Source organism: Pleurodeles waltl, chromosome 3_1 (genome assembly GCF_031143425.1).
Source record: "Pleurodeles waltl isolate 20211129_DDA chromosome 3_1, aPleWal1.hap1.20221129, whole genome shotgun sequence".
Classification (NCBI taxonomy): domain Eukaryota; kingdom Metazoa; phylum Chordata; class Amphibia; order Caudata; family Salamandridae; genus Pleurodeles; species Pleurodeles waltl.
In genome coordinates, this window is record NC_090440.1 from 1,759,013,620 (window position 1) to 1,759,039,554 (window position 25,935).

Consider the following 25,935-nt stretch of genomic DNA (forward strand, 5'->3'; position numbering starts at 1 on the left):
ATTAAGGAAGAAGTGAGGGTTTTGTTTCCTCCTTATTTACACCCCGAAAGCTGAGCTGCTCAGATGATGGATGTCAAGTTAGGATTCTAACATTTTTATCTTCAGTTGTTACACCTGCTTATATTTTCATCCCTAACACCTGGTTTTACCTGGCACTGTCCACAATGGATGGATAAATGGGCCATTAAACACCTTTCAAAGAGGTCAAACTTGAACCCCAGGGCAGAAGCTACTCATAGACTTATCTTTCTTTTGCCACCAGTCACCAAAAATGGTGAGACGTTCTGGCTCACTGGTTTCCTAAACATCTTGAAGAGAGCCAGGTACTAGATGCTAGCAGATATGTTTAAGGCCTGGTTTAAGCACTGACAGTCTCTGTGGCTGTAGTGAATGCAGTAATGCAGTCAGGCAAGATAACGATGATAGCATTTTCACCTACCTCATCCTGTTGTTGCAGTTGTGTTGTTTGGCCACCTCCAAATGAGGATCTAGATGAAAAAGCTTTTTATTCTGTGTCACTTGAAAATGTGGGTTGTTAATTTTACTATCATTTCTAGATTGAATTTTGCCAGTGCCTGCTACACTATCTGCATGAGTAACCCATTTACAAGATGCAAGCATTCAGAATATGACATTATGACAGGTAATGAATGTCAACAAACCTCATAGGTTCCCTAAGGCTTGCCGTAAGATGCAGTGGTTGTCAGTTTATAGAAGGACCCAGTATAAGGTGCTCTGCCGACAGAGCTTGTGAAACAGGCTCCATGCTGCTGATGTGACTGCTTCCAGGCCTAAGAGATCTCTTTATTTTAGATCATCTCTCCTGCTATCGGTCCCCTAATTTAAAAAAGTTCAGCAGGTTGATGGGAGACGGAAGAATTCCTTCTCTTTTGGTGCTTCCTCTATTTGCGTTGCACTCTGTCTCGGCCTGCTCAAAACAGATGACCATTCAATGTTCAGGGTGCCTCTTAATAGTCAACATTTTATTGATAACTGCGATACCTTTTCTTATGTTGTTAGCATTCATTGCCCTTTATAAGTAACAACTCAACTCACATCTTGCATGTACAAGTTTAAAATGAATTTAGTGAGTGCTCTAAGGCACTAATGCAAAGCTGGAGGAAATTTCGGAAGAAATAGATTATCAGTTTCTCAGAGTGGTTTGTGAGATAGATGTAGCTTTTTCTTTATCATATGCTTTGTGCGTTTTTTTTCACCAGGACAGTGTTGATGTAGAAGCAGAACACCAGCACTCTCCAAGTGTAGGCATTGCATTGTTGTGTCTCGGCTCCTCAAAACTAGTGAATGTTGGCAGCTAAAAGCTCAGGTTCCTTACCTTGCTGTGAAACTAATGCTGGGCCTATCAAATGCAACACAAGTCTGATATTATGTACAGCAGGTGGTTACCAAGGCAAAAGGACTGCACAATGAAGACACTCATGTGGGGACTAATTGGAACCACTGTTACAATGACAAAGGGGTAATCATGTTATCTGCCTGGTGTTTCTTGCGCCCTGTAAGAGGATGTCCCTTTCTCTAGTCAAGTCAGGCTAATTGCTATAATTAGTATAGACTTTTAAGAACAACTATTAGGGAATATGGGTATTCTTCGCAAATACATTTTGGAGTAAATAATAACAAATGTTACATTTTATAATGCATATTGCTCTTGCTGGATTTAAAAACAACATTAATATTTTAGTAGCTTTGACACATTATGTACTGAGGGCTCTAGAACAGAAATGAAGGCATGTTTTTGTTATTATAATATATGCTATTAAAAGTAATAATTTCTGTTTGTGTTGGAGTGACCTCTGTGCAAGACATTTCCCATCACCCAAATATTCTATGTGTTTTGAAGCTCTTTGCACAGGTTTTCAAAGAAACTACCTTTATGGCAATTCTCTAGGCCTGATGGCTTCCTGCAAGGGTGTACTCATCTCATATGAGAACTGCTCAATGTGGGAGTCTAACAGTAACTATTTTATTTTGATTGAGGGTTGTGCAGGTTCCTGATGGATTGGTACACAGGTAGTAATACTGGCAACTGACCTGGGAAATAGACGATGCATTAAGAATCAAACCTGTGATTTTAAAATCACACATCCTGCAATCAGGTGCATTAACCCACTAAGGTCAATTTTCGGAGACCTGTACTTGTTCAGCCTCAGACATGCATGTTACAACCTCGCAATGAGCAGACTGAAAACCTTCCTTTGGTCAACATTCAGGCAGGGGCATATTTCAGAAGACAGACTTACAAATATTTAATGACCTCACTGTCATTTCACAGAATACATTTTCAAAAAATTGGCAAAAGGCCATAGTCTTGAAATAACTGTTAAAATAGATTTTAATGTGCTGTACACTGAAATCTGTAGAAGCTGTTTTTAGCTGTCAAATTACTCATTCCCTTTTTAAACAGCTGTCAGTTGTATATAAACATTGGCAAAATCAATGAAACATGTTTGTTGTGCATATGGTTTGTCCAATATGTGTAAAATGCACGGTTTACCACTGTCTTTTTGTATTGGCTCTAGTGATAGCTCCACCCCATTGTTTAAAATGTTAGCCCTGCCTCCATTGGATTACCTATTAGCCTCGAGGCTTAAGTCTAGTTGTGCACCTGCTTGATACTGACCTTGTCATTTGGCTCTTTGCTCAAATGCTGCATGCTGGCTTTTAGACTTTTTGGTGAAATTCATTTTCAAGAATACCAGATGTGCCAAGACTCAACGTTGTGCTTCCTCATTCAACCTCTAACTGTATGAGCAGCCAAACACATGACTCAGTGGCAGCAATACGAGAGGCCTTTCTTCATGGTAGTGAGGAAGACTGAGTGACAATGATTCTTTTGGGCAGAGATAATCACTGTGGAAGGGTAGTGACTACACTACAGAGGCTGGTCTTGAAGCAGAGGCCTACAACTTTCCTATACTTAGTTGTGGACGTGTATCCAGGCAGCTGGCAGCACAGGTTTTAATAGAAAGCAAACCAATGTGTTTTACTCGCCTCACATCTCGCAAAGACTTGTAACTAGTGTGAAAGTAAACCTTCATACACAAAACTATACTTAACGTGTGTCCCCTTGCCATCCTCTCCTACAGACATGGAGCTTTAAAAACAGATTTACTTCCACGATATAACAAATGGAGTTAGGTGATTAGTTCCTTTACCTTAATAATGATAACAATATTGCAGCACCATATCCCACTCCAAAAACACAGATTATACCTTCGCAAAGCCAGTAGCGCCATACTTTTTCTTGCACTGATGGTTATGCATCTGAAACAAACAACATAAAACTAAGTAGGCATAGAAGGGGTTGGTGGCCCTTAGCACTGTAACCAGTTTCAAATAGTGAATTGAATTTCCAGTGTGACTTTTGTCAATTACGTTACAAGAATGGAAATACTTTTCGAACAGAGGGCATGAAGCAAATTATATGTCCAGCAGAAAAGGTATAGTAGGCACGAGTCTTACTGTTTCACTAAGAAAATCAACCACTCATGAGATACTAACCCTCAGGCTATACAATACAAACCACTACATCTATTCAAACAAATTACTTACAGGTCATCTCCATTACCCTTAGGCTAGTCCTCCTCGTTATAGTAATCAATTAGTGAGGTCATCCCAACTCCCACAGAACGCTACCAAATATTTATTTTATTTATACTAAAATACACACATTTCATGCATATAAGATCCCTTCCTCCTTCCAAACTTCCTGTTCTTTTACCAAATCAGTAATTGTGTTATAGGAAGGGGAGGAGGGATCTTACTATAATGAGGAGGACTACCCTAGGGGTAATGAAGATGACCAGTAAGTAATTTGTTTCATTACCCCTACATCTGTACTCCTCGTTATAGTGATAAGACTGACAGACACAATTAGATGCTGCTCAAAATCAGAATGTATTTGCAACAATTGTCTTCACTGTTGTCTTTATAACGGGAAAAAATAAAACATTAGAAAATGTTTACAATTTATAATGTGAAAGAAAAATATTGGATTTCACCTACATAGCTGCTCTGTATATTTCTTGAAGCAAACTACCTGCTGCCTCAGCTCAAGATATAGCTTCGGCCCTAGTCGATTTTGCTATTACATTACCAGGGAGGTATAGACCCAATGAAGCACAGACTGTTATATAGCTGTCTAACCACAAACTAATAGTGGAAGTTTAAGCTTTTATCCCTTACAGGCTGCACTGTAGGAAACAGACAATGATTGATCTAAAGTCTCTTGTTTTGCTGAAACATGCCAAATGCATCGTTCTAACATCCAAAGTTGAAGGTACACTATCAAAAGCCTGGAAAAATGAAGGAATTAACTAATGTGGAATGAAAGACAGATTGCACTTTGGGCTTAAGCTTAGGGTCCGGTTTGAGAACCAATCTATCATGAACGAATGTTAAATATGGGCAAAGATTTTAATTCTACCAGCCATCTTGCAGAAGTAATCACAATGAAGACGGCTACATTGGCAGAAACCCAATAAATATCTGCTTGGTCTAGAGGTCCAAAAGGTTCTTTTTTTTTAAACATTCTATAACTGCAGAGAGATCCCAAGAAGGCATCCGAAGAGTCACTCCTGGAATTTATTTTAACACAAAAACGTCCTAGCAATTTTTTCACCAAAGAAGTTATAGCTGCCAAGACAGAAGATCATGTGGAAGGCGCAAGGCCTTTAGTAAACCCATCCCTTAAAAATCTAGATTTTTAAATGGATAGATTGACGCTAGGTCCAGGTTCAGAATTGAGCACTGTTAGACCTGGCATACATGGCGTGATTTCCTCTAACTTTTTTGCCTTCTGACCTCCTGTTTTGCTACCTCGTTTTTGCTAGCTATAGGACTCTGGGCACTTTACTACTGCTAACCAGCGCTACAATGCATGTGCTCTCTTCTTAAAACATGGTAACAACAGATTATCCACAATTGCCATGTTTATTTTACCTATAGGTCCCTAGTAAAGAGAAGTTAGGTGATTTGTTCCTTTACATGTGCCCAGGGCCTGTAAAGTAAATGCTACTGGTGGGCTGAAGGCACTGACTGTGCCACTCACTTCAGCAGACCTTTAAATAAAACTCAAGGCCTGTGTGTACAGTTTTAGAACTGTCATGTCACCCTCGCAAGATAATCCTCTTGCCAGGGAAAAATCTTCCTTTTCAATACATACACAAAAGTCATCCTTAAGTTAGACCCTGGCCAGCCCTAAAGGCAGGGTGCAGTGTATTTAAAATGTTGGACATGCTCTTTTAGGATTTACATGTTCGGGTGATGAAAAAATCCAAAATCTGTTTTTCACTATTGCAAGGCCTATCTCTCCCATAGGTTATCATTGGTGTTAGAAACAGGGTCTTTGGTTGGCAGTCAGGTTACCCCCTGTCCAAGCAAGGACCCTCACTCTAGTCAGGGTAAGTCACACACAATCCAAATTATCCCTTACGCACCCTCCGGTATCTAGCACTGAGCAGTCAGGCTTAACTTAGAAGGCAATGTGTAAAGTATTTGGGCAATAAATCATGCAATAACACAGTAGAACCCCACACAGTGTTTAGAAAAATATATAATATTTATCTGATAAGATGCAGGTCAAAACAATCAAGATGCAATAAGTATATGTTGAAATATCACTGTAAAAATGATATAAAGTGTCTTTAGTCTCTTAAAAGAAACAAATGTCTATTGCAACCACAAAGCACCTGGTTTGTGTTTAAATTCTCCACAAAGAATTGCAGAGGAGGAGATGCATGGAAAACAGAGAGGTGTGCATCAATTTCTAGGGCGGCGCATGGCAATGTGTTGTTTATTTTTCACGCAGGGAAGGCTTTGCGTCCATTTCCGGTGCTCGGTCTTGGATCCTCTTCAGGTTGCGGGGTTTTCCGACGCCCCGGGGATGATGTGTTGAAATCCGGCACTGACAGGGCGAAGTCACAGGGACTGCATCGATCTGGTGAGCCTTGCGTGGAAATTTCTACCGCACGGCAGGTGCTGCGTCGATTGCTTTCAGGAAGTCGGGCTGCGTTGTTCTGGCTCAGCTGAGCATCAATCCAGTGGACCGCGCGTTGAATTTCCGGTCGCTACGCTGGTGCAGCCTTGATCTTCTCCTTGCGAAGTCAGGCTGTGTCATTCCGGTTCGGCATCCGGTGAATTTTTCACCACGATGCAGGCTGTGCGTCATTTTCTGCCGGCTGTGCATCGATTTTCACCGCACAGGGATTTCTTCTTGCAGAAATGAAGTCTTTTTGATCCTGAGACTTCAGGGAACAAGAGGCAAGCTCTATCCAGGCCCTTATAGAGCACTTCTCAGCATAGCCAGAGAGCAGCAGGGCAACAGCAAGGCAGCAGTCCTTCTCAGAAAGCAGTCAGGTGAGTCCTTTGGGCAGCCAGGCAGTTCTTTTTGGAAGGTTGCAGGTTCTGGTTCAGGGTTCTTCTCCAGAAAGTGTCTGAGCTGGTAGGGGCAGAGGCCCTCTTTAAATACCCAAATGTGCCTTTGGAGTGGGGAGACTTCAAAGAGTGGCTTAGAAGTGCATAATGTCCCCTTTCAGTTCAATCCTGTCTGCCAGGGTCCCAGTAGAGGGTGTGGCATTCCTTTGTGTGAGGGCAGGCTAATGTCCTTTGACATGTAAGTGTAAGGCCCTCCACCCTCCGAGCCCAGGAAGACCATTCAATATGCAGATGTATGCAAGTGTAGCTGAGCATCCTGTGTTTGGGGTGTGTATGACAAGGGAGCTGTCAACTGAACGTAGCCAGTCGTGAATTGTAAGGCACAGAAGGATTCAAGTGCAGAGAAATGCTCACTTTCTAAAAGTGTCATTTCTTAAATAGTAATATTAAATCCTACTTCACCAGTCAGCAGGATTTTGTATTACCATTCTGGCCATACTAAATATGACCTTCCTACTCCTTCCAGATCAGCAGCTACCACTCAAACAGTATATCGGGGTAGCCCCAATGTTAGCCTAGGAAAGGAGTAGGCCTCACAGCAGTGCAAAGTGAATTTAGGGGTTTTACACTACCAGGACATGTAAACTACACAGGGATATGTCCTGCCTTTTGTCTACACAGCACCCTGCCCTTTGGATTACCTAGGGTCTACTTTAGGGGTGACATATAAGTAGAAAAAGGGGGGTTTTAGGCTTGACAAGTACTTTCAAATGCCAAGTCGAATTGGCAGTGAAACTGCACGCACAGTCCTTGCAATGGTAGGCCTGAGACACGGTTAAGGTGCTACTTAAGTGGGTGGCACAAGCAGTGCTGCAGGCCCACTAGTAGCATTTAATCTACAGGCCCTGAGCACATATAGTGCACTTTACTAGGGTCTATTAAGTAAATTAAATAAGCCAATTGGGTATGATCTAATGTCATCATGTTTAAGGGAGGGAGCATATGCATTTAGCACCTGATAGCAGTGTCCAAAAAGTGGAGGGAGGCAGGCAAAAAGTTAGGGGTGACCACCCTAAGGCTGTCAGGTCTAACAATTGGGATTGCCCTATTACAAGAGTAATTTCTTATTGAGAAGAGATGGAACCCCAAAGTTTGGTGTCTCTGGAATCACAACTTAAAATCCCAATTTATAGTGAAGTTGGATTTTAAATTATAGTTCTGAAAATGCCACTTTCAGAAAGTTAAAATTTTCTTACCTTAAATCATCTAGTGTCTTCTGCCTGTCTCTGAATATATGTCTGGTGGGTGACAGCTGGGCTCTTGTGCATTCCCTCCAGACAGTCACACACAAATGGAGCTTAGGTGTGACTGAAAGACCTTCAACATCCTGATGGCCAATCCTGGGCAGGATGGGAGGGAGGAGCTGACACACCTGAATGGGCTGCATCCTGATCCCATCCAAAGGGCTGCATAACCCTCTGTAGAGTGTCTGGGGCCAGGTTAGGAAGGACAGTGACTCTGTGCACATGAAATGCCTCTCTTCGAAGTCTCCCCTTCTGCAAAGGCACCCCTGGGTATAAGAACTGAACTTCTGACCCCACCTAACCATTACATTTCAGGACCAGATGACATTCTGCCAGGAAGAAGGGCTGCTGTGCTGCTGAGAGGACTGCTACTTTGCAAGACTTCTGCTCTGCTGTGCCTGCCCTGTTGCCCACCTTGCCTGAGAGTGAGAATGACTGAACCTGCATCTCTACATCCCCAGAATCAAAGTGACTCCAAGGGCTTGCTTCCTGTTCTGAAGTTCCAGGGGCATCAAAGACTTCTCTTCCATCTACAAACAGCACCTGGACTTTGCTTACTGCAATTCTTGCTCTGCCTAGTGATGCCAGTCAGGGGTCCTTGAAAGTGAGTAAAAAGTGCTGCATCTGCCAGAACCTGCGCATCAATGCAGTTGATCAAAACAGACTCACTGCCTGCTGCGAGACTGGGATCAATGCACTTGAAATTAAACTGCTGCATTGCCTCCGGAACCACTGTTTTGGAGGCAACACACCACCATCACTGCGTGGAGAAGATTGACTTATCACTCCTGCAGCGTAGATTAACCCAGTACATCGCATTTGGAACCATCACATTCAGTAGCGACGCATCACACTTGGAGCTGACGCATCGCCACACATCTGAGGCAAAATCTAGCGCGACATCCCAACTGCATGGGGATCATGAATGCATCTTGTACTGCGGCAAAGATGAAGGTACCATTCCTCAGCAGGTTCTATGCACTACTTGCACATTTAGGCCCTCATTATGACATTGAAGGTAAGTACTGCTTACCACCATGCTGACTGCCGCCAACATACCGCCGCCGCAGCGGATAACCGCCAAGCATATTATGACACACACATACCAATCTGTCACTATACAGCCACACACACAAGTCCGCCAGCCCAAAGGTCAGTGATAAACTGGCGGTATCCAAACCCACTGTTATGCCAACAGAACTACGCCCACCACATTATGACTCACAAATCACCACAGTGGACAGTCAATGGTGGTAAACCACTGGCGGTACATACCGCCGCGCTCAAAATACACACACTCAAACAAAACACCACCACATTGGACAAAACAAACTACACACACCTGACACACACCACACCAGCACCATTATAAAACACACACACACAATACTTTATCCTTTATGACTAGAAAGAATTGCCACGTACCTTACATCACACACCCCAACACATCACCCCACACACCATCACCCACACCACTCACACTATACCTATGGCACCACAACAACACCCCAGGTTCTCTGAGGAGAAGCTAAGGGTCATGGTGGAGGAAATCATCCAGGTAGAGCCCCAGCTATTTGGAGCACAGGTGCAGCAGACATCCATTGCTAGGAAGAAGGAGCTATGGCGGAGAATTGTCAACAGGGTCAACGCCGTGGGACAGCACCCCAGAACAAGGGATGACATCAGGAAGAGGTGGAATGACCTACAGGGGCAGGTGCGTTCCACAGCAGCAAGACACCAACCAGCTGTACAGAGGACTGGCCGTGGACCCCCACCTTCTTCTCAAGGAGGAGGATTGGACTCTGGTAAGTCAAATCTCCATTACTATCACCACCCCCCTACCTGCATGTCATCACAAATCCCGACCCTTACCCTCACTCCCATCACATTACCACCTCCCAAATACCCTACCATCACAACCCACTCATCCCAATACCAAGCCCTGCATGTAACAACAATGCATGGACACCCCTCACAGACCTACATGGACACCTATCACCACTGCATGCACACTGGAGAGAATCGCCTAGCCCACCAAATAACAACTCACACAAAGGCTAATCTGCCAAGGCAACAACAACCATGGAGGGTAACACACACATGCACATGATGTCACACGCAGAAACAATAACACTGCATTTACATCCCCACAGGTCCCCCAGCCAATGGAGAAGAGGTGCCAGCAACATCCAGTCCTGACTCTCCAGGAGGAACTCACTGTGATCCTGGGAGCATACCAACATTCCCAGGATACGCTGGGCCAGATACTGGACAAGTTGCAGGAGAACATGCGGCTGCAGGTGGGACAGTACCTGGGGATCAGGGAGGACCTGAAGGACATCAACACCACCCTGGTCACCACTGCAGGGGTGCTGGCAGACATGGCCAACACTATGAGGGAGGCAGTGGCACCCCACCGGGCATCTGCCACCAGCCAAACCAATGAACAGCCCTCCACCTCCACTGCCGCTAGTGGACAGGAGGCCCCACCACAGGACCAACAGGCTACCAGCACCCCTCCTCCTGCAGAAGGAGGACCACCCTGCAAATGTTCCCTGCGATCCAGGCAGAAGCCAGAGACTATTGCCAAGACCCCCACCAGGGAATAACACTCTCCTGATTGTTATCCTTGTGTCCCACTCTGTCACCCTGTCCACTTTGAACTGCCACTGCCCCCCTTCCTATACCCATTTGGACAATGCACCTGTGATACTCTAGCCTGAATTTTCTCCACCATCACCCCAGTCCATTGCACATCTCCCTCTACTTCTTAGCACTTAAAAAAACATCCTTTGAAAAAATACAAGTATGGAGTATTGTAGGAAAGTACCATCTTGCCTGGCATGTTACCCACATTTTTCACTGTATATATGTTGTTTTAGTTGTATGTGTCACTGGGACCCTGGTAACCCAGGGCCCCAGTGCTCATAAGTGTGCCTGAATGTGTTACCTGTGTAGTGACTAACTGTCTCACTGAGGCTCTGCTAACCAGAACCTCAGTGGTTATGCTCTCTCATTTCTTTCCAAATTGTCACTAACAGGCTAGTGACCATTTTTACCAATTTACATTGGCTTACTGGAGCACCCTTATAATTCCCTAGTATATGGTACTGAGGTACCCAGGGTATTGGGGTTCCAGGAGATCCCTATGGGCTGCAGCATTTCTTTTGCCACCCATAGGGAGCTCTGACAATTCTTACACAGGCCTGCCACTGCAGCCTGAGTGAAATAACGTCCACGTTATTTCACAGCCATTTTACACTGCACTTAAGTAACTTATAAGTCACCTATATGTCTAACCTTTACCTGGTAAAGGTTAGGTGCAAAGTTACTTAGTGTGAGGGCACCCTGGCACTAGCCAAGGTGCCCCCACATTGTTCAGAGCCAATTCCCTGAACTTTGTGAGTGCGGGGACACCATTACACGCGTGCACTACATATAGGTCACTACCTATATGTAGCTTCACAATGGTAACTCCGAATATGGCCATGTAACATGTCTATGATCATGGAATTGCCCCCTCTATGCCATCCTGGCATAGTTGGCACAATCCCATGATCCCAGTGGTCTGTAGCACAGACCCTGGTACTGCCAAACTGCCCTTCCTGGGGTTTCACTGCAGCTGCTGCTGCTGCCAACCCCTCAGACAGGCATCTGCCCTCCTGGGGTCCAGCCAGGCCTGGCCCAGGATGGCAGAACAAAGAACTTCCTCTGAGAGAGGGTGTGACACCCTCTCCCTTTGGAAAATGGTGTGAAGGCAGGGGAGGAGTAGCCTCCCACAGCCTCTGGAAATGCTTTCTTGGGCACAGATGTGCCCAATTCTGCATAAGCCAGTCTACACCGGTTCAGGGACCCCTTAGCCCCTGCTCTGGCGCGAAACTGGACAAAGGAAAGGGGAGTGACCACTCCCCTGACCTGCACCTCCCCTGGGAGGTGTCCAGAGCTCCTCCAGTGTGCTCCAGACCTCTGCCATCTTGGAAACAGAGGTGCTGCTGGCACACTGGACTGCTCTGAGTGGCCAGTGCCACCAGGTGACGTCAGAGACTCCTGCTGATAGGCTCCTTCAGGTGTTAGTAGCCTATCCTCTCTCCTAGGTAGCCAAACCCTCTTTTCTGGCTATTTAGGGTCTCTGTCTCTGGGGAAACTTTAGATAACGAATGCATGAGCTCAGCCGAGTTCCTCTGCATCTCCCTCTTCACCTTCTGATAAGGAATCGACTGCTGACCGCGCTGGAAGCCTGCAAACCTGCAACATAGTAGCAAAGACGACTACTGCAACTCTGTAATGCTGATCCTGCCGCCTTCTCGACTGTTTTCCTTCTTGTGCATGCTGTGGGGGTAGTCTGCCTCCTCTCTGCACCAGAAGCTCCGAAGAAATCTCCCGTGGGTCGACGGAATCTTCCCCCTGCAACCGCAGGCACCAAAAAGCTGCATTACCGGTCCCTTGGGTCTCCTCTCATCACGACGAGCGAGGTCCCTCGAATCCAGCGACTCTGTCCAAGTGACCCCCACAGTCCAGTGACTCTTCAGTCCAAGTTTGGTGGAGGTAAGTCCTTGCCTCACCTCGCTGGGCTGCATTGCTGGGAACCGCGACTTTGCAGCTACTCCGGCCCCTGTGCACTTCCGGCTGAAATCCTTTGTGCACAGCCAAGCCTGGGTCCACGGCACTCTAACCTGCATTGCACGACTTTCTAAGTTGGTCTCCGGCGACGTGGGACTCCTTTGTGCAACTTCGGCGAGCACTGTTTCACGCATCCTCGTAGTGCCTGTTTCTGGCACTTCTCCGGGTGCTACCTGCTTCAGTGAGGGCTCTTTGTCTTGCTCGACGTCCCCTCTCTCTTCAGGTCCAATTTGCGACCTCCTGGTCCCTCCTGGGCCCCAGCCGCGTCCAAAAACGCCAAACGCACGATTTGCGTCTAGCAAGGCTTGTTGGCGTCCTTACGGCGGGAAAACACTTCTGCACGACTCTCCAAGGCGAGAGGGATCCGTCCACCAAAGGGGAAGTCTCTAGCCCTTTTCGTTCCTGCAGAAACCTCAGCTTCTTCTGTCCAGTAGAAGCTTCTTTGCACCCGCAGCTGGCATTTCCTGGGCATCTGCCCATCTCCGACTTGCTTGTGACTTTTGGACTTGGTCCCCTTGTTCCACAGGTACCCTAGATTGGAAATCCACAGTTGTTGCATTGCTGGTTTGTGTCTTTCCTGCATTATTCCTCTAACACGACTTCTTTGTCTTTAGGGGAACTTTAGTGCACTTTGCACTCACTTTTCAGGGTCTTGGGGAGGGTTATTTTTCTAACTCTCACTATTTTCTAATAGTCCCAGCGACCCTCTACAAGGTCACATAGGTTTGGGGTCCATTCGTGGTTCGCATTCCACTTTTGGAGTATATGGTTTGTGTTGCCCCTATCCCTATGTTTCCCCATTGCATCCTATTGTAACTATACATTGTTTGCACTGTTTTCTAAGACTATACTGCATATTTTTGCTATTGTGTATATATATCTTGTGTATATTTCCTATCCTCTCACTGAGGGTACACTCTAAGATACTTTGGCATATTGTCATAAAAATAAAGTACCTTTATTTTTAGTATAACTGTGTATTGTGTTTTCTTATGATATTGTGCATATGACACTAGGTGGTACTGTAGTAGCTTCACACGTCTCCTAGTTCAGCCTAAGCTGCTCTGCTAAGCTACCATTATCTATCAGCCTAAGCTGCTAGACACCCTATACACTAATAAGGGATAACTGGGCCTGGTGCAAGGTGCAAGTACCCCTTGGTACTCACTACAAGCCAGTCCAGCCACCTACATTGGTTGTGCAGTGGTGGGATAAGTGCTTGAGACTGCTTACCACTCTTGTCATTGTACTTTTCATAAGAGAAAAATATACAAAACAAGGTCAGTGTATATACACATAGCCAAAAAGTTTTGCATTTCCTCTTTTCACTCTTTTCTAAGTGCTGAAAAGTACCTCTAAACTTTCAAAAAGTTCTTAAAAGTTAAAAAAGTTTTTTTTCTGTCTTTCCAAAAAGTTCTGAAAACTTTTTTTTCTTTTTCTATCACTTTAACTCTCTCTAAAAATGTCTGGCACAGGCCAAAATGTTGATCTGTCCAAACTTGCATATGACAACCTTAGCTGGAAAAGAGCAAGGAGTCTCTGTATAGAGAGAGGTTTGAGTGTAGGGAAGAATCCTTCCTTGGAACTGTTACTTAACATGCTTAGAGAACAGGATAAGGCCATAGGTGCCTCATCTGTTGAAAAAGTACCTAATAGTTCTCAATCTGATTCAGGGACTCCCCCAGGAAAAGATTCAGGAAAGAAACTTCCTAGCCTGCCCATTACTAGACAATCTAGCATAGATGGTAATGATGATGAGCCACACCATATAAATAGTGTTGTCTCACATCATAGCAAAAGCATTTATTCTCACCATACTGGTAGTAATGTTTCTGTTAATCAAGCTGTTAGGGTGGCTTCTGTAAGGGACAGGTCTCCTTCTGTTCATTCCCATCATAGCTCTGTTTCTATGAATGTCCCTCCCACCAACCCCTGTTAGAGAGGGAACTCAATAAGTTGAGGGTGGAACAAACCAGACTGAAGCTTAAAAAGCAACAGCTGGATTTGGATAGACAGTCTTTTGAATTAGAGAAGGAAAGACAGAAGTTGGGTTTAGATACCCATGGTGGCAGCAGCAGTATTCCCCATAGTCATCCTGCAAAAGAGCATGATTCCAGGAATCTGCACAAGATAGTTCCCCCTTATAAGGAGGGGGATGACATTAACAAGTGGTTTGCTGCACTTGAGAGGGCCTGTGTTGTACAGGATGTCCCTCAAAGGCAGTGGGCTGCTATCCTATGGCTATCATTTAGTGGAAAAGGTAGGGATAGGCTCCTTACTGTGAAAGAAAATGATGCTAATAATTTCCAAGTTCTTAAGAATGCACTCCTGGATGGTTATGGCTTAACCACTGAACAGTACAGGATAAAGTTCAGAGAGACCAAAAAGGAGTCTTCACAAGACTGGGTTGATTTCATTGACCATTCAGTGAAGGCCTTGGAGGGGTGGTTACATGGCAGTAAAGTTACTGATTATGACAGCCTGTATAACTTAATCCTGAGAGAGCATATTCTTAATAATTGTGTGTCTGATTTGTTGCACCAGTACTTGGTGGACTCTGATCTGACCTCTCCCCAAGAATTGGGAAAGAAGGCAGACAAATGGGTCAGAACAAGAGTGAACAGAAAAGTTCATACAGGGGGTGACAAAGATGGCAACAAAAAGAAGGATGGTAAGTCTTCAGACAAGGGTGGGGACAAATCTAAAAATGAATCTTCATCAGGCCCACAAAAACACTCTGGTGGGGGTGGTGGGTCCAAATCCTCTTTTAATCAGAACAAGGAAAAGAAACCATGGTGCTATTTATGTAAAATAAAAGGCCATTGGACAACAGATCCCAGTTGTCCAAAGAAAGGCACCACTGCTCCTACCACTACAACCCCTACTGCTACACCTAGTGTCCCTACTAATAGCAGTGGTGGTGGGAGCAAACCTACTAATAGCCAATCCAAGGGAGTAGCTGGGCTCACTATTGGTAACTTAGTTGGGGTTGGTCTGATTAGGGAGACCACAGAGGCTACTTTAGTCTCTGAAGGGGTTATTGATTTAGCCACTTTGGTTGCTTGCCCCCATAACTTGGAGAAGTACAAGCAACTACCCCTAATAAATGGTGTTGAGGTCCAGGCCTACAGGGACACAGGTGCCAGTGTCACAATGGTGATTGAGAAACTGGTGCACCCTGAACAACACATACTTGGACACCAGTACCAAGTAACCGATGCTCACAACATAACACAAAGCCACCCCATGGCTGTTGTAAATCTCAACTGGGGGGGGGTAACTGGTCCAAAGAAAGTTGTGGTAGCTTCAGAATTACCTGTAGACTGTCTACTAGGGAATGATTTGGAGACATCAGCTTGGTCAGATGTGGAGTTGGAGGCCCATGCAGCAATGCTGGGCATCCCAGGGCATATTTTTGCTTTGACAAGGGCTCAGGCCAAAAAGCAAAAAGGACAGGGAAGCTTGGATCCTGGAACAATGGACCAAGTGCTCCCTAAAGCTAGGGCTAGTAGAAGCAAACCACTTCCTACTATCCCTCCCTCTACAGTGGATTCTACTTCTGAGGAAGAAGAATTCCCTCCCTGTGCAGAACCTACACCAGAGGAGCTGGAAGCAGACACTGCTGAGCTTTTGGGTGAAGGGGGGCCTGCCAGAGAGGAGCTGAGTGTGGCACAGCAAACCTGTCCCACATTAGAGGGTCTCAGACAGCAAGCTGTCAAACAGGCTAATGGGGATGTCAGTGACTCTCACAGAGTTTACTGGGAGGACAACCTCTTGTACACTGAGCATAGGGATCCTAAACCTGGAGCTGCCAGGAGATTAGTGATTCCTCAGGAGTACAGAAATTTCCTCCTAACACTGGCACATGACATTCCCCTAGCTGGGCACCTGGGTCAAATGAAAACTTGGGACAGACTGGTTCCATTGTTTCATTGGCCTAGGATGTCTGAGGACACAAAGGAATTTTGTAAGTCCTGTGAAACCTGTCAAGCCAGTGGCAAGACAGGTGGCACCCCAAAGGCACCCCTTATCCCACTGCCTGTGGTTGGGGTTCCCTTTGAAAGGGTAGGGGTTGACATAGTTGGCCCCCTTGACCCTCCTACTGCTTCAGGCAATAGGTTTATCTTAGTGGTAGTGGACCATGCCACAAGATATCCTGATGCTATTCCTTTAAGGACCACTACAGCACCTGCAGTGGCAAAAGCCCTCCTGGGAATATTTTCCAGGGTGGGCTTCCTAAAGGAAGTGGTATCAGACAGGGGAAGCAATTTCATGTCTGCATACTTAAAGGCCATGTGGAAGGAGTGTGGTGTAACGTACAAGTTCACAACACCCTATCATCCACAAACAAATGGACTGGTGGAGAGATTTAATAAAACTCTCAAAGGCATGATTATGGGTCTCCCTGAAAAACTCCGCAGGAGATGGGATATCCTTCTACCATGCCTCCTTTTTGCCTACAGGGAGGTACCCCAGAAAGGAGTGGGCTTCAGCCCCTTTGAACTTCTTTTTGGACACCCTGTTAGGGGTCCACTCACACTTGTAAAGGAGGGTTGGGAACAACCTTTAAAAGCTCCTAAGCAGGATATTGTGGATTATGTACTTGGCCTCAGATCAAGGATGGCTGAATACATGAAAAAGGCCAGTAAAAACCTTCAGGCCAGCCAAGAGCTCCAGAAGCAATGGCATGATCAGAAGGCTGTTTTGGTTCAGTACCAACCAGGGCAAAAAGTGTGGGTCTTGGAGCCTGTGGCCCCAAGAGCACTCCAAGATAAATGGAGTGGTCCCCACACAATTGTCGAAAAGAAGGGAGAAGTCACCTATTTAGTTGACTTAGGCACTGCCAGGAGTTCCCTTAGGGTGCTCCATGTCAACCGCCTGAAACCCTACTATGACAGGGCTGATCTCACCCTGCTCATGGCAACTGATGAGGGACAGGAAGAAGACAGTGATCCTCTACCTGATCTCTTCTCTTCCACAGATCAAGATGCTCTTGTGGAAGGTGTAGTTTTGGCTGATTGTCTGACTGCTGAGCAGAAAGACAATTGCATAAATCTCCTAGATCAATTCTCTGAACTCTTCTCTACTGTGCCAGGTACCACTTCTTGGTGTGAGCACACTATAGATACTGGAGACAGTTTACCTGTCAAAAGTAAGATCTATAGGCAGCCTGACCATGTCAGGGACTGCATAAAGCAAGAGGTCCAGGAAATGTTAGAACTAGGAGTGGTTGAGCACTCTGACAGTCCATGGGCTTCTCCTGTGGTACTGGTACCAAAACCCCATTCCAAAGATGGAAAGAAGGAAATGCGGTTTTGTGTAGACTATAGAGGTCTCAACTTGGTAACCAAAACTGATGCTCACCCTATACCCAGGGCAGATGAGCTCATAGATACACTGGCATCTGCCAAGTATCTAAGCACTTTTGATTTGACTGCAGGGTATTGGCAGATCAAATTGTCAGAAGATGCTAAACCTAAAACTGCATTTTCAACCATTGGAGGACATTACCAGTTTACTGTAATGCCTTTTGGTTTGAAAAATGCAGCTGCCACTTTTCAAAGGTTGGTGAACACAGTCCTGCAAGGGCTGGAAGCTTTCAGTGCAGCATATTTGGACGATATAGCTGTCTTTAGCTCCAGCTGGGATGATCACCTGGTCCACCTATGGAAAGTTTTGGAGGCCCTGCAAAAGGCAGGCCTCACTATCAAGGCTTCAAAGTGCCAGATAGGGCAGGGTAAGGTGGTTTATCTGGGACACCTTGTTGGTGGGGAACAGATTGCACCACTTCAGGGGAAAATCTAAACTATTATTGATTGGGTTCCCCCTACCACTCAGACTCAGGTGAGAGCCTTCCTAGGCCTCACTGGGTATTACAGGAGGTTCATTAAGAACTATGGCTCCATTGCAGCCCCTCTTAATGACCTCACATCCAAGAAAATGCCTAAAAAGGTATTATGGACAGCAAACTGTCAGAAAGCTTTTGAGGAGCTGAAGCAGGCCATGTGCTCTGCACCTGCCCTGAAAAGCCCTTGTTACTCTAAAAAATTCTATGTCCAAACTGATGCATCTGAATTAGGAGTAGGGGCAGTCCTATCACAACTTAATTCTGAGGGCCAGGATCAACCTGTTGCTTTTATTAGTAGGAGGTTGACCCCTAGAGAAAAGCGTTGGTCTGCAATTGAGAGGGAGGCCTTTGCTGTGGTCTGGGCTCTGAAGAAGTTGAGGCCATACCTGTTTGGCACTCACTTCATTGTTCAGACAGACCACAAACCTCTACTTTGGCTAAAACAAATGAAAGGGGAAAATCCTAAATTGTTGAGGTGGTCCATATCCCTACAGGGAATGGACTATACAGTGGAACATAGACCTGGGAGTAGCCACTCCAATGCAGATGGACTCTCCAGATATTTCCACTTAGACAATGAAGCCTCATCAGGTCATGGCTAGTCTTATTGTCCTTTGTTTGGGGGGGGGGGGGGTTGTGTAGGAAAGTACCATCTTGCCTGGCATGTTACCCCCATTTTTCACTGTATATATGTTGTTTTAGTTGTATGTGTCACTGGGACCATGGTAACCCAGGGCCCCAGTGCTCATAAGTGTGCCTGAATGTGTTACCTGTGTAGTGACTAACTGTCTCACTGAGGCTCTGCTAACCAGAACCTCAGTGGTTATGCTCTCTCATTTCTTTCCAAATTGTCACTAACAGGCTAGTGACCATTTTTACCAATTTACATTGGCTTACTGGAACACCCTTATAATTCCCTAGTATATGGTACTGAGGTACCCAGGGTATTGGGGTTCCAGGAGATCCCTATGGGCTGCAGCATTTCTTTTGCCACCCATAGGGAGCTCTGACAATTCTTACACAGGCCTGCCACTGCAGCCTGAGTGAAATAACGTCCACGTTATTTCACAGCCATTTTACACTGCACTTAAGTAACTTATAAGTCACCTATATGTCTAACCTTTACCTGGTAAAGGTTAGGTGCAAAGTTACTTAGTGTGAGGGCACCCTGGCACTAGCCAAGGTGCCCCCACATTGTTCAGAGCCAATTCCCTGAACTTTGTGAGTGCGGGGACACCATTACACGCGTGCACTACATATAGGTCACTACCTATATGTAGCTTCACAATGGTAACTCCGAATATGGCCATGTAACATGTCTATGATCATGGAATTGCCCCCTCTATGCCATCCTGGCATAGTTGGCACAATCCCATGATCCCAGTGGTCTGTAGCACAGACCCTGGTACTGCCAAACTGCCCTTCCTGGGGTTTCACTGCAGCTGCTGCTGCTGCCAACCCCTCAGACAGGCATCTGCCCTCCTGGGGTCCAGCCAGGCCTGGCCCAGGATGGCAGAACAAAGAACTTCCTCTGAGAGAGGGTGTGACACCCTCTCCCTTTGGAAAATGGTGTGAAGGCAGGGGAGGAGTAGCCTCCCCCAGCCTCTGGAAATGCTTTCTTGGGCACAGATGTGCCCAATTCTGCATAAGCCAGTCTACACCGGTTCAGGGACCCCTTAGCCTCTGCTCTGGCGCGAAACTGGACAAAGGAAAGGGGAGTGACCACTCCCCTGACCTGCACCTCCCCTGGGAGGTGTCCAGAGCTCCTCCAGTGTGCTCCAGACCTCTGCCATCTTGGAAACAGAGGTGCTGCTGGCACACTGGACTGCTCTGAGTGGCCAGTGCCACCAGGTGACGTCAGAGACTCCTGCTGATAGGCTCCTTCAGGTGTTAGTAGCCTATCCTCTCTCCTAGGTAGCCAAACCCTCTTTTCTGGCTATTTAGGGTCTCTGTCTCTGGGGAAACTTTAGATAACGAATGCATGAGCTCAGCCGAGTTCCTCTGCATCTCCCTCTTCACCTTCTGATAAGGAATCGACTGCTGACCGCGCTGGAAGCCTGCAAACCTGCAACATAGTAGCAAAGACGACTACTGCAACTCTGTAACGCTGATCCTGCCGCCTTCTCGACTGTTTTCCTGCTTGTGCATGCTGTGGGGGTAGTCTGCCTCCTCTCTGCACCAGAAGCTCCGAAGAAATCTCCCGTGGGTCGACGGAATCTTCCCCCTGCAACCGCAGGCACCAAAAAGCTGCATTACCGGTCCCTTGGGTCTCCTCTCATCACGACAAGCGAGGTCCCTCGAATCCAGCGACTCTGTCCAAGTGACCCCCACAGTCCAGTGACTCTTCAGTCCAAGTTTGGTGGAGGTAAGTCCTTGCCTCACCTCGCTGGGCTGCATTGCTGGGAACCGCGACTTTGCAGCTACTCCGGCCCCTGTGCACTTCCGGCTGAAATCCTTTGTGCACAGCCAAGCCTGGGTCCACGGCACTCTAACCTGCATTGCACGACTTTCTAAGTTGGTCTCCGGCGACGTGGGACTCCTTTGTGCAACTTCGGCGAGCACCGTTTCACGCATCCTCGTAGTGCCTGTTTCTGGCACTTCTCCGGGTGCTACCTGCTTCAGTGAGGGCTCTTTGTCTTGCTCGACGTCCCCTCTCTCTTCAGGTCCAATTTGCGACCTCCTGGGCCCCAGCAGCGTCCAAAAACGCCAAACGCACGATTTGCGTCTAGCAAGGCTTGTTGGCGTCCTTTCGGCGGGAAAACACTTCTGCACGACTCTCCAAGGCGAGAGGGATCCGTCCACCAAAGGGGAAGTCTCTAGCCCTTTTCGTTCCTGCAGAAACCTCAGCTTCTTCTGTCCAGTAGAAGCTTCTTTGCACCCGCAGCTGGCATTTCCTGGGCATCTGCCCATCTCTGACTTGCTTGTGACTTTTGGACTTGGTCCCCTTGTTCCACAGGTACCCTAGATTGGAAATCCACAGTTGTTGCATTGCTGGTTTGTGTCTTTCCTGCATTATTCCTCTAACACGACTTCTTTGTCTTTAGGGGAACTTTAGTGCACTTTGCACTCACTTTTCAGGGTCTTGGGGAGGGTTATTTTTCTAACTCTCACTATTTTCTAATAGTCCCAGCGACCCTCTACAAGGTCACATAGGTTTGGGGTCCATTCGTGGTTCGCATTCCACTTTTGGAGTATATGGTTTGTGTTGCCCCTATCCCTATGTTTCCCCATTGCATCCTATTGTAACTATACATTGTTTGCACTGTTTTCTAAGACTATACTGCATATTTTTGCTATTGTGTATATATATCTTGTGTATATTTCCTATCCTCTCACTGAGGGTACACTCTAAGATACTTTGGCATATTGTCATAAAAATAAAGTACCTTTATTTTTAGTATAACTGTGTATTGTGTTTTCTTATGATATTGTGCATATGACACTAGGTGGTACTGTAGTAGCTTCACACGTCTCCTAGTTCAGCCTAAGCTGCTCTGCTAAGCTACCATTATCTATCAGCCTAAGCTGCTAGACACCCTATACACTAATAAGGGATAACTGGGCCTGGTGCAAGGTGCAAGTACCCCTTGGTACTCACTACAAGCCAGTCCAGCCACCTACATTGGTTGTGCAGTGGTGGGATAAGTGCTTGAGACTGCTTACCACTCTTGTCATTGTACTTTTCATAAGAGAAAAATATACAAAACAAGGTCAGTGTATATACACATAGCCAAAAAGTTTTGCATTTCCTCTTTTCACTCTTTTCTAAGTGCTGAAAAGTACCTCTAAACTTTCAAAAAGTTCTTAAAAGTTTAAAAAGTTTTTTTTCTGTCTTTCCAAAAAGTTCTGAAAACTTTGTTTTCTTTTTCTATCACTTTAACTCTCTCTAAAAATGTCTGGCACAGGCCAAAATGTTGATCTGTCCAAACTTGCATATGACAACCTTAGCTGGAAAAGAGCAAGGAGTCTCTGTATAGAGAGAGGTTTGAGTGTAGGGAAGAATCCTTCCTTGGAACTGTTACTTAACATGCTTAGAGAACAGGATAAGGCCATAGGTGCCTCATCTGTTGAAAAAGTACCTAATAGTTCTCAATCTGATTCAGGGACTCCCCCAGGAAAAGATTCAGGAAAGAAACTTCCTAGCCTGCCCATTACTAGACAATCTAGCATAGATGGTAATGATGATGAGCCACACCATATAAATAGTGTTGTCTCACATCATAGCAAAAGCATTTATTCTCACCATACTGGTAGTAATGTTTCTGTTAATCAAGCTGTTAGGGTGGCTTCTGTAAGGGACAGGTCTCCTTCTGTTCATTCCCATCATAGCTCTGTTTCTAGGAATGTCCCTCCACCAACCCTGATGACAGAATGTTAGAGAGGGAACTCAATAAGTTGAGGGTGGAACAAACCAGACTGAAGCTTAAAAAGCAACAGCTGGATTTGGATAGACAGTCTTTTGAATTAGAGAAGGAAAGACAGAAGTTGGGTTTAGATACCCATGGTGGCAGCAGCAGTATTCCCCATAGTCATCCTGCAAAAGAGCATGATTCCAGGAATCTGCACAAGATAGTTCCCCCTGATAAGGAGGGGGATGACATTAACAAGTGGTTTGCTGCACTTGAGAGGGCCTGTGTTGTACAGGATGTCCCTCAAAGGCAGTGGGCTGCTATCCTATGGCTATCATTTAGTGGAAAAGGTAGGGATAGGCTCCTTACTGTGAAAGAAAATGATGCTAATAATTTCCAAGTTCTTAAGAATGCACTCCTGGATGGTTATGGCTTAACCACTGAACAGTACAGGATAAAGTTCAGAGAGACCAAAAAGGAGTCTTCACAAGACTGGGTTGATTTCATTGACCATTCAGTGAAGGCCTTGGAGGGGTGGTTACATGGCAGTAAAGTTACTATTTATGACAGCCTGTATAACTTAATCCTGAGAGAGCATATTCTTAATAATTGTGTGTCTGATTTGTTGCACCAGTACTTGGTGGACTCTGATCTGACCTCTCCCCAAGAATTGGGAAAGAAGGCAGACAAATGGGTCAGAACAAGAGTGAACAGAAAAGTTCATACAGGGGGTGACAAAGATGGCAACAAAAAGAAGGATGGTAAGTCTTCAGACAAGGGTGGGGACAAATCTAAAAATGAGTCTTCATCAGGCCCACAAAAACACTCTGGTGGGGGTGGTGGGTCCAAATCCTCTTTTAATCAGAACAAGGAAAAGAAACCATGGTGCTATTTATGTAAAATAAAAGGCCATTGGACAACAGATCCCAGTTGTCCAAAGAAAGGCACCACTGCTCCTACCACTACAACCCCTACTGCTACACCTAGTGTCCCTACTAATAGCAGTGGTGGTGGGAGCAAACCTACTAATAGCCAATCCAAGGGAGTAGCTGGGCTCACTATTGGTAACTTAGTTGGGGTTGGTCTGATTAGGGAGACCACAGAGGCTACTTTAGTCTCTGAAGGGGCTATTGATTTAGCCACTTTGGTTGCTTGTCCCCATAACTTGGAGAAGTACAAGCAACTACCCCTAATAAATGGTGTTGAGGTCCAGGCCTACAGGGACACAGGTGCCAGTGTCACAATGGTGATTGAGAAACTGGTGCACCCTGAACAACACATACTTGGACACCAGTACCAAGTAACCGATGCTCACAACATAACACAAAGCCACCCCATGGCTGTTGTAAATCTCAACTGGGGGGGGGTAACTGGTCCAAAGAAAGTTGTGGTAGCTTCAGAATTACCTGTAGACTGTCTACTAGGGAATGATTTGGAGACATCAGCTTGGTCAGATGTGGAGTTGGAGGCCCATGCAGCAATGCTGGGCATCCCAGGGCATATTTTTGCTTTGACAAGGGCTCAGGCCAAAAAGCAAAAAGGACAGGGAAGCTTGGATCCTGGAACAATGGACCAAGTGCTCCCTAAAGCTAGGGCTAGTAGAAGCAAACCACTTCCTACTATCCCTCCCTCTACAGTGGATTCTACTTCTGAGGAAGAAGAATTCCCTCCCTGTGCAGAACCTACACCAGAGGAGCTGGAAGCAGACACTGCTGAGCTTTTGGGTGAAGGGGGGCCTGCCAGAGAGGAGCTGAGTGTGGCACAGCAAACCTGTCCCACATTAGAGGGTCTCAGACAGCAAGCTGTCAAACAGGCTAATGGGGATGTCAGTGACTCTCACAGAGTTTACTGGGAGGACAACCTCTTGTACACTGAGCATAGGGATCCTAAACCTGGAGCTGCCAGGAGATTAGTGATTCCTCAGGAGTACAGAAAGTTCCTCCTAACACTGGCACATGACATTCCCCTAGCTGGGCACCTGGGTCAAATGAAAACTTGGGACAGACTGGTTCCATTGTTTCATTGGCCTAGGATGTCTGAGGACACAAAGGAATTTTGTAAGTCCTGTGAAACCTGTCAAGCCAGTGGCAAGACAGGTGGCACCCCAAAGGCACCCCTTATCCCACTGCCTGTGGTTGGGGTTCCCTTTGAAAGGGTAGGGGTTGACATAGTTGGCCCCCTTGACCCTCCTACTGCTTCAGGCAATAGGTTTATCTTAGTGGTAGTGGACCATGCCACAAGATATCCTGATGCTATTCCTTTAAGGACCACTACAGCACCTGCAGTGGCAAAAGCCCTCCTGGGAATATTTTCCAGGGTGGGCTTCCTAAAGGAAGTGGTATCAGACAGGGGAAGCAATTTCATGTCTGCATACTTAAAGGCCATGTGGAAGGAGTGTGGTGTAACGTACAAGTTCACAACACCCTATCATCCACAAACAAATGGACTGGTGGAGAGATTTAATAAAACTCTCAAAGGCATGATTATGGGTCTCCCTGAAAAACTCCGCAGGAGATGGGATATCCTTCTACCATGCCTCCTTTTTGCCTACAGGGAGGTACCCCAGAAAGGAGTGGGCTTCAGCCCCTTTGAACTTCTTTTTGGACACCCTGTTAGGGGTCCACTCACACTTGTAAAGGAGGGTTGGGAACAACCTTTAAAAGCTCCTAAGCAGGATATTGTGGATTATGTACTTGGCCTCAGATCAAGGATGGCTGAATACATGAAAAAGGCCAGTAAAAACCTTCAGGCCAGCCAAGAGCTCCAGAAGCAATGGCATGATCAGAAGGCTGTTTTGGTTCAGTACCAACCAGGGCAAAAAGTGTGGGTCTTGGAGCCTGTGGCCCCAAGAGCACTCCAAGATAAATGGAGTGGTCCCCACACAATTGTTGAAAAGAAGGGAGAAGTCACCTATTTAGTTGACTTAGGCACTGCCAGGAGTCCCCTTAGGGTGCTCCATGTCAACCGCCTGAAACCCTACTATGACAGGGCTGATCTCACCCTGCTCATGGCAACTGATGAGGGACAGGAAGAAGACAGTGATCCTCTACCTGATCTCTTCTCTTCCACAGATCAAGATGCTCTTGTGGAAGGTGTAGTTTTGGCTGATTGTCTGACTGCTGAGCAGAAAGACAATTGCATAAATCTCCTAGATCAATTCTCTGAACTCTTCTCTACTGTGCCAGGTACCACTTCTTGGTGTGAGCACACTATAGATACTGGAGACAGTTTACCTGTCAAAAGTAAGATCTATAGGCAGCCTGACCATGTCAGGGACTGCATAAAGCAAGAGGTCCAGGAAATGTTAGAACTAGGAGTGGTTGAGCACTCTGACAGTCCATGGGCTTCTCCTGTGGTACTGGTACCAAAACCCCATTCCAAAGATGGAAAGAAGGAAATGCGGTTTTGTGTATACTAT

General features: G+C 46.0%; 1 protein-coding gene across 11 annotated transcripts in view; it reads right to left on the minus strand.

Moving 5' to 3' along the window:
* Positions 1-25,935, minus strand: part of ADPRH (ADP-ribosylarginine hydrolase) — a 108,524-nt gene that overhangs the window by 42,120 nt on the left and 40,469 nt on the right. For 4 of the 11 annotated variants that reach the window (XM_069225721.1, XM_069225724.1, XM_069225725.1 and 1 more), the window contains one exon: positions 3,235-3,285. The exons of 4 other annotated variants lie outside the window; for them this stretch is intronic. In XM_069225721.1, the coding sequence (XP_069081822.1) occupies positions 3,235-3,285 (51 nt within the window). Of the gene's footprint in view, positions 1-3,176; positions 3,286-25,935 lie in introns of all 11 variants that reach the window. 3 more of the 11 variants (XM_069225719.1, XM_069225722.1, XM_069225720.1) reach the window with 1 other exon arrangement.